The sequence below is a fragment of the Scyliorhinus canicula genome, chromosome 6, assembly GCF_902713615.1.
Source record: "Scyliorhinus canicula chromosome 6, sScyCan1.1, whole genome shotgun sequence".
Lineage (NCBI taxonomy): Eukaryota > Metazoa > Chordata > Chondrichthyes > Carcharhiniformes > Scyliorhinidae > Scyliorhinus > Scyliorhinus canicula.
Window position 1 is genome coordinate 115543598 of NC_052151.1, and position 9959 is coordinate 115553556.

The 9959-nt window shown below is 42.2% G+C and overlaps 1 protein-coding gene across 1 annotated transcript in view; it reads left to right on the forward strand.

Annotated features, from left to right (window-relative positions):
• LOC119967419 (macoilin-like) overlaps positions 1 to 8501 on the forward strand; it is a 153179-nt gene extending 144678 nt beyond the window's left edge. The window contains exon 11 of the mRNA XM_038799944.1: positions 3149 to 8501. Coding sequence (XP_038655872.1) covers positions 3149 to 3348 — 200 coding nt within the window. The 3' untranslated portion in view covers positions 3349 to 8501. The remainder of the gene's footprint in view (positions 1 to 3148) is intronic.
• Positions 8502 to 9959: the final 1458 nt, after the last annotated feature.

The following is a 9959-nucleotide window of genomic DNA, read 5'->3' on the forward strand; positions in this document are numbered from 1 at the left end:
CCCCACCACATAAACCCCCTCACTCATTTACAACAGGTTTGTGAGGACTGGATCCTGCCAGGGGCGCCAAAGTAGGAATAGCACCAGCGGTGGTGGTAGTGGGGGGTTGGAAGGGGGGGGGGGGGGGGGGGGGGGGGGGTGCCCTGATGCCTGCGAAGTAGGGGTGGGAGCCCAGTATTGGTAATGTTGGGAGGAGGAGTCCTGGGATGGGAGCATTTATATTCTGTGATGATCAGGGCCCCCTTTAAAGACGGTGCTTCAATCTATCAGGGCCCTCCCCATCAGACTGACAACAAAAACCATGCTCACCAATTTTTTCAAAATGCCAGAAAATCTGATCTAAAAAGCCTCTGTGCAACTGGGCAGCTACATGCTGGTTTTCAGTCAGAGACTGACACACTGACAAAATATGGACTAATTCCGCTTTCAGTGTATGTTTGTACACCAGAGAGCTCAAAGAGAATGGAAACACTATGAATGCTGTTCTTACCAGTAATAATGAGGGAAGCACGCTGAGATCCATCTTGATGTTCGTTATCAGTAGCAAGGTTGTTGCTAATTTGTTATGCTATGGATGGCTTTTTCCTTCTCTGCCGTGTCCCATAGGATTCCAGAGGTTAGTGGCTCAAGTACTGAGATGCTTCTTGTCTCTATCATTGTCCATTCAAGCTTAACTTAAGGGAGGCTCAATGATCAGACTCCAACAACAGATGCCGGCCAGCAAGTGCAGCTCAAGCATGACTGTTGGGTGTAAGGTGTTCATCTGCACTGTCGTGTTACACATTGGCCCACTCGCAGCCCGAGATGCCATATATGTTTCAGGAAATATTGCTTGCTTGCTGTCTCCAGTACTTTGGTTGCATTTGTCTTCCAGGTGTCACAGGATGTGCTTTGTGCAGGAAGTAAAGGTATATGAAAGCCAGGAATGCTAATTGTGGCACCCACTTCCGAAAGTGGCCTGAATGGATGGTGTGCAAGTTCTTGCTAGGAGCTAGTACAAAAGAGTTATGGCTCATCATGTGCGATATGTCTTATTTGCATCTACATGGAAATTAAAACCCGACCAGCATATATAGGGTTTAAAGTCGTAAGTCATATCACTCTCAGCATTGTGCACATGGTTTGATTTAGGGTGGCAGCTTACCGATACTGACATTCATGTGAGGGGGTCATGCCATCAAGGACTTATTACCACAATGTGTATTTGCAATAGGATGAGCCCGGCCTTATGATGGTGAGGGTTTCAGCCACATATCTGAGACTGAGTTAAACTCACTGATGTTTATTCTCTCCATTTTGGGAGACAGGCAGACCCCCAAGTAATTGTGACTTAAATGTACAAGATTCTTTAGGTGGAGGTTGCTTGCCTGGGTCTGGCTGATGGCAATTGTGAGATGGGGGGACCTTATAAGAATCTATTTCGTGCAACGAAATGTCCGGCGATAATCCTCCCCCACATAGAGTCAGCCCTGGCTACCTGGCCATGCCTCCCAGCTATTCTGCCACTGGTGGCCTCCTCATCCTCATCTAGTTCTGAATCATCTTCCATCTCCTCTGAGTTTGGAGCTCTGCCCATGACCTTGTTATCATCAATTAGTATGTCCCTCAGCTGCGCAATGCTGTGCAGCAGACAGCACACCACCACTATTCTTGATGCCCTTGCTGGGGCATATATGCAGAGCTGTAGCCAGAGCAAACAAGGCACCCGAATTGTATTTTTAAAATGAAAATGATCTGTTTGATTGTGCTCCTTGTGATGTCATGGCTGCTGCTGTAGTTGCACTTGACCTCAGTTTGAGGGCTCCTAAAAAGTGCCATTATCTAGGTTCTTAAAGGGTAGCCCTTGTCCGCTGGTAGCCAATCATGGATCTGCGTCGGTGCTGAAGTAGTTGAGGGAGTTGGGAACTCCTTAGTATGAAGGAGGCATGGCAGCTGCCAGAAAACGTTGCACATACACAAAGAAAGACTGTGTCGTGGTCACAAACCACCAATATATTGATTGTGTGAAAGAACTTTAGTTGACAAACGTGCCCACATGTTGAGTTGGGGCCTTTATGGCAACATGGGTGCAAGCAATAATTGTCTGCACCTGAGGGAAGTCTGATAATTGAGAAAAGACAGTGGCTCTCTGTGTATGAGATGCCAAATCTAAAAGGAAATTAATGTGTTCCCCTACATGAGCAAACAAGGCATTAGTTTCTGCCTTAATGTAGCTATGTGGCCCTAACTGGGATATACCAGACAGGTCTCCTGAAAAGCACCAGAGGCAAATATGTGTGTGGGTGCCATACCCATCTTCTATCTTCCATTGCACGAAGTGCAATGACTTCTCAAGCACAAAGATCTTCCTGACACTGTGTGCATGAATCTGTAGGGGCAAAATAAATTGCACTGCGAGTTCACCAATCACTCCCTCTGACAACCTTGCGTAAAGGTAAGACAGTTGGCAGTGGGTTTGTTCTAATTCTTGGGCAGTGAAAACAAGTTTAAATCTAATTCCACAGGGCTACCTGCAGGTCTCCAAAGGGGTATCCTGACTAGCCAATGAAATGCATATAGTTCAGATCTGCTCTCAGCAGGTCAACTCTACGCACTTCAGGTTTCACAGTTGAAAGGCGACCAAAATCTGACTTTTAAAATTAATTAATAGGATGTGGGCATCGCTGGCTGGACCAGCATTTATTGCCCATCTCTAGTGGCCCTTGAGATGGTGGTGGTGAGCTGTCCTCTTGAGCCACTGCAGTCCCTGTGGTGTAGGTACACCTGCAGTGATTTTAGGGAGGAAGTTCCAGAATTTTAACCCAGCGCCAGTGAAGGAACTGGGAGATATTTCCCAGTCAAGGATGGTGAGTGACTTGAAAGGAAATCTCCAGGTGGTGGCACTCCCAGGTATCAGCTGCACTTGAGTTGGAGGCAGCTGTTTCTTTAAATGGCCAGTCGCCTCCGTGAACTACGCATGCGTTCAACGCGCCCCACCACCATGAAAATGGGATGTGCCGTGTGGATTCAGGGGTGGGACTTGCGATTTCCTGGACGTGTCCACCATTTTAAGGCTCTCCGTCATGATGAGAATCCAGGTCGAAGAGTTCAGTGCATGAGAGGATATATAACTTGCCACAGAATTAACTCTTTAAAATTTTTTTTTTAGGACATATAATCCAACAAGATCAGGAAATTGAAGAACTCAAACAGAAGGTTGCAGAAGTTATGGCAGTTATGCCTGGGATCACTTACAGTGTTACAAGCACGCTTAGTCCTGCAACTTCACACTACTCTTCTAAATTTGTGGAGACTGGGAATTCTGTACTTGATCCGAACACTTTAATGTACCAGCCACTGAAAAAATAAATGCACTATCCTCCTTAACTTCCCCTCAGTTATTACATTTCCTTTACCCCGTGGCTAATGCTGGTGGAGGTGACCTTGTTTTTTTGTATTCAAAGTATGGATTTTTACTTTTTATACGATTTTGGGATTTTCAGGTATGATTATATAGCATTGAGGTGCTTTGAATTGTACAATTAGTTAGATTCTTTAGAATACCTGGATGGTTAGAATTATTTGGCCATCATTGTGTGTTTCAATCTACCCAACACATTGCAAATGGAAAAATCAAAATACTGCAGATGCTGGAAATCTGAAATAAAAACAGCAATTGCTCCACAGTTCTGGCAGTCTCTATGGAGCGAGAAACAGAGGTAACGTTTTGAGTCCAATATGGCTCTTCTTCCAAAGAAGAAACATTAACATTTCTCTCCCTCCAGATGCTGCTCACCGGCTGCTGAGCTTACCCTGCATTTTCTGTTCTTAATTTCACATCGCAAATTCAACCTGATGTTCTCAATAACACACCTTACTGATTAACTGGCACAACAAGTACAATGCATGAACAATTCCAACATGATATGAATTTCTTTTAGTGCTTGAATTAATTGTCATAATTAGCATTGAGATGGAGATTCAGCTGGCATTGACACGCAACTCATAAAAGCTACAGAGGTGAGAGTTTCACAATAGTGTGGGAGTTTAATGCTAAACTATACTGACAAACATCTTTACAACAGAGCAGGCCCATTATTTGCACTGTTGCAGGCCTTATTTTAAGATTCACCAAAAGCGTTGAATCATAAGCAAGACAAAAACGGGTAACTCATTCATACAAAAAATCTGAGTCATAACATGCAAGCAAAACCTTGCAGATGTTTCTAACACATATTGTCTGGCAGTAACAACTTAAATTCTTTATAATTCCATCGTTATCGAGTAATTCATCCTCTCCCCTGATTTGTCACCAGAGGCAGTAAGTAGTATATTGTTGTCAAAAGACCATTTGCAATCTTTTCTTTAGCTTTTATGTATCCATTGTTCCGGGAATCCTTACTATATTTTCCATGTTGATTATTTTTATCAACTTGTTATGTGATCAAAGTTTCATACATTTCTCTCAGCAGTTAACATTAGAATTGCATTTGGAAACAAGAACATCCTTTGATGTTCAACTTGCTCTACCCCACTAATTATATGTCTAACCTTAATTAATTGTCCTCAGGCTCATCCCAAACAATGTATTTTGGTGTTTACCATTTCTACCTTTTCCGGGATTGATGTCTGGTGCCAAGAAATGAACAAGAAACTACTAAAACAGTTAATTTTGGTAAAAGTTGATGGTGATGCCACTTGATAAAAGAGATGCTAATTCTACATTTTGAACTGCATATGCTCCGTGATCTGAGCAATCAAGGTTATTGTAATATAAAACAAAATTGAAATACAGCAGATGCTAGAAATCGGAACTAAAAACAGTGAGTGCTGAAAATACTCAGCAGTCGGACAGCATCTGTGCAGAGAAACAGAGGGCAAGATCTTCGGCTGTTAAGGCCGGCAGGATCTTCCAGTCCCGCCGACCACCCAGTGGGGTAGGGTGGATTCAATGGGATATCCCATTGAAGCGGTGGGGCAAGAAAATCTCACCATGTCCAACGGCAGGCCAGCCTCTGCCACCAAGAAACACGCCTCGGGGAGGGCCAGAGAACCTCAGCCCGAGTTAACTTTTCAGGTTGTGATGACCTTTCATCAGAACAGTTTTTAAATATAGCTTCAAGCCTATTTGCAATGCTGGGTAGAGATCATTATATCATCAAAACAATCTGTTGGATGATTCTGGCATCAGTTAATGTTTGTATATTGCTCAAGTTTCCCTGTTCGTTGCTTTGCATTTTTTACCAGAGAAGTGATAGAAATATGCACGACGTGACAAGTTTAAAGAGAAACATATTCAAGTGATTAATTCCCCAAGCATAATATTGTAAAGGAAAATATGTGCACCGTTACTGATGGCTTTCACCTGGTCCTTGTCTAGTGTTCTCTACATCTAATTATCATTGCTTAAAGGCAGTCCGGGAGTAAGCATTTTGCATATAACCACTTGTATGAATTTTGATGTGATGTGATGTTCAACTTCAGTGTTGATATAAAAGGGACAGGCTTTGAACAATGCTCTCCATTTATGACAGCACTGGGGTGGAATGACATGATTTCATTTATTGGTAAACACAAAATGACTCATTAGTTTATATGGGTAACAAGAGGCAATTGGAATAGAATAGCAGGTGTACCTTCGTGTGATTGGGGGATCATGGAGAAATTCTATTAAATATTTATTTCCTTTAAAGATTATCATGAGCACCTACAGTTAAACTGTATAATTTTGCTCTGTTTTTCCCAGTTTAGGTTTTATATGTAATATGCAAAACTTGATTTTAGTCTGTCCTCTTAAGTAGTGTTTTGGTGAAAGTGCAGACATTGTTCATTTTAGACCTATTCAGTTTGGCAGCAGTAGGTTTGTGTCTCTCAGTATTTGACCTGATCTTATTTTCCAAGTGGCCTACAATGTTTCATTTTTAAGTTTTAATATTCTTGATCGTAACTTGAGCTACAAAATACATCTGCAGGACCAAGGGAAGTTCCCCTGTCACAGTCCCTGTGCCATATTTAATAAAGGTAACCTTGGTTTGATGCAAGTTGATTTAACTTTTTGTGACAACTCCCTGTGACAAAAATAGTAGGCAACATGATTCATTGCAATATTTCGGCAACGTAATGGTCCGTTAGAAAGCACATAGCTAATTTCTAAATTTCTGAATTTCTGATGCAAACTTTGAACTAACTTTGTTGGTCAAGGGTTTTCAATTCGATCTTGAAATTGTTTCTAAGCCATCTAAACCAGTTGTACAAATAAATGAAAACAAATTTTGCAAAGTTTCACTCATTTCAATTTGTTTGGCACGGGCATTTCTCCCTGAAGTAGAAAATGTAATGAGTAGAATCCCCTTGCTATTTCTTGTAATTTAATTGTTACATTGTAGATTTTTCAGCCACACCCATCCCGCGAAAGTTAATGGCCATTTGCCTGGGCCACCAAATCTCCCGATGCGTGTCATGCCACAATGGGGCCAGAAAATCCCAGCCTAAGAGTTCCTTCCAAAAATATAGACCGAATTGTTTTTGAAAATAAAGTCTATTTCCCACAGCTTTGAGCCCATCCAGCCAATTTCATGAACTGACACATTAAAAAATCTTAACAGCTGAAACTTTTGGACTGAATTGGAACCCCCACATTATTTCTAATTCAGCTGGATTATTGTCCTTCATTTTGAAAAGCCAAGCATGGGTAGGAATTCTCAGAACTGTCTCAAATAATGATGTTCTTCAATGGAATTTAACATACAAGTGACGTCCAAGAACGTGTGTACTTTTGGGTTGTTCAAGGGCAAACATTCCTTACTTACCCATCTCATTCATATTTCTGTTCAGCTTGGTCTATACTCATTGTAACTCTGCCAGAAATTGTTTGTTTCCAGTTTTGCTTCATATTTTTGAATGTTTCACATTGCGTCTATTTGCGAACCCCAACTACTTTGAGTACTTGCTAAAACCATCCAGCTAATTATTTATTATTTAACTTGAGACATTTTAATTTAAAACTGTGATATCTTGATTGCTAGTAGCTTTAACTTTTCTGATCAAACACCAATGCAACCGTGTTTGGCGACAGTATACTATTTTCTCTGGACCTGGTGGCTCCCAATGTAAGCATACCAAACTTTCAACTGAGAAATACAAACCTGAATCCCAGTGCTTAATAACATTTACAATTAAGTGAGAACACCTCCTTTAGCAATATTATCTCAGATAGGAGGTGCAAACTATCTAGGGAGGGTATCTTCCTGAATTTGTCAAGTGTTCCTCCAGTCTGTATAGTGGTTGGCTGCCCTAGAAACGTCTGTGGTCTGGATGATAGAAAGAGCATTTACATTACAGTTGTGCTTTACATCAATGGTAAATGTGTGTTGCAAGAATCTGAAGTTAACACCAGGCCTAACCTGACAAGAGCCAAAGTTAGACTTCCTTCTCTAGTGCTGGTTCAGGCCCTGACTGTGATTCACACTATGGGGATTTTCCACACTTCGACTATGAGCAAGTGGAAAATACAGCCCCACAACAATAGAAACTAGGCGACAAGGTGGCACAGTGGTTAGCACCATTGTCTCAAAGCACCAGTGACTCGGGTTCATTCCAGCCTTGGGTCTTTCCTCGCACAGTCCAAATAAGTGTAGGTTAGGTGGATTGACCATGCTAAATTGCCCCTTAGTGTCCAGGGAGGTGCAGGTTAGGTTCTGGGGTTACGACATGAGGGAGTAGGCATGGGTAGAGTACTCATTTGCAGGGTGGGTGCAGAGTCGTCCAGCCGAATTGCCTCCTTCTGCACTGTTTGGATCCTAAAAACCAGTGGCATCAGGGTGAGAAGAAAGTTCTTTGCACTGATACTACAATTATCATGAAACAGTGTAAGTTTCCTGGTGAAAGAGAAGACGTGTTCATATCAGGGTTAATTTGAATAGTTAACACAGAAATATGTCAAGAACTTAAAAGATAGTTCAAATAATTTCAACTCACTGTGGATTTAAACAATTAAATCCCATATCCACTTCTGCAGGCGTCCTTGTAAAATACGTGGAGCAGTGTAGTAAATTCTGCACAAGCTAACAAGTCAGGAGAAAGATAGTTGGATGATCTGCAATTGGCACTGAAATTCAGTGAACTGAATTGGATAGCTTCACTGCCTCCTCAAATGGATTAGGGTTTAGGGTAGTTTTGCAAAGCCGTGTGTACTATTGGCACCTGCAGATCTTCCTGAAATATGAAGTATCACTTTGTCACTTGCCTTTTTTTTAGGAATCTCATGTTGCAGGCTTGATATAGTTTTTGAAGGGTCATTGCAAGGCAAAATCAATTTTGGTCGTGGGGGGCACATAAAGGGTGGGAGTCAATCCCAACACCTTCCCGCACATCCCGAGCACACACCCCCATAATATGATCATAGATCATTGATCATAGAATTTACAGTGCAGAAGGAGGCCACTTGGCTCATCAAGTCCGCACCGGCCCCCAGAAAGAGCACCCTATTCAAGCCTGCAGCTCCACTCCACCCCACCCCCGCAACCCCACCCAACCTTTTTGGACACTAAGGGCAATTTATCATGGTCAATCCACGTAACCTGCACATCTTTGGACTGTGAGAGGAAACCGGAGCACCCGGAGGAAACCCACACAGACACGGGGAAAATGTGCAGACTCTGCACAGACAGTGACCCAAGCTGGGAATTGAACCCAGGTCCATGGCGCTGTGAAGCAACAGTGCTAACCACTGGCCCACTGTGCTGCCCAGTAAATATGGGCGAGGGGTGGGTGGCAAAATTGGCCTGCCGCTATATTTAAATAATCAAAGGTTAATTGGGCGCATTACCAAGCCAATTGACTTCGATAATATGCTGGCCATGCCATTGAACACTTAGCTGGGCAGTCAGATGAGCCGATTGTTTTTTTTTTTATTTCAAAGGTGGCTGAGGAGGAGGGAGGGGATCATTCGATCTTTGGGGGCTGCCCTTTGCGGATTGGAAGGGGAGGAACTTTAAGATAGGAACCCCCTTTCTTCCTTCCCACCTGCTGCATTAAACCAATAATTGGCACCCCTCTTATCCCTGCCCAAAACTTTCTTGCACAAAACCGAAATATCTCTGGGATCCATTGAGCCTTCTTTCTATTGCGTCATTGAAGTCCCAGCAGTGGCCAGTAATACAGTCTTGGTGATGCCAGAACTGAATGAGCTTCCAGTCATTTGAATTGGTCAACAGTTCCTAAAGGTGGGATTTCCTCCCCAGTGATTGGCAGAAATCCCATACTGACCCTACTTAGCTAAACTACAGCACATTATGGCTGTAGGGTGGACTGACTTGGAGTGGCTCAGCTCCGGGCTAACTCTGCTTTTGGGGGTGGGGGTAGTCAACCTTTAAACACCCCATAATGTTCTAGTATTTGGCCCAATCTCCCATGTCACAATCAAGTAAGTAGTAACTGACAAAAAGAGAAATTACACATGGGATGTTAGCATACGGATGCGTAATACATTTGTCGCTAACCGATATTTTAATGCAAGAGTTTACCTGTACCGCTTGAAAATTAGAGAAGAATTTAGATAAACATATTAAAAACTCTTTCACCAAAATAACGATGAAATCAATTTCAGACAAATGTTTTAACTCGCAGTGTAATTTCAAGGCCATAATTATTAATATACAACTTTGCTTTCCTGCGACAACTCAATCTGTTGAAGTTGTGACGTTACTGAATAATTTTTCTGAATATATGTAGCAATTTTTCAAATAACTCAACGGAATTTGGTGCTTTAAACTCATGAATTAGGGTAGCATTCTTACACTTTTTTAAAATTAAAATTTAGCCATTTTGAAATTTAGAGAAACACTCTAGTATGGTGTTTAATCGTGTTGTGAAGGATTTCGCATAATTTTGTACCAAATAGAGTGAAAAGAATTACATTGTGATCCAAAGTGCATATTGCCAGGGTCACTGGGGTATCTAAATCCATGTGAGGCAGCTGC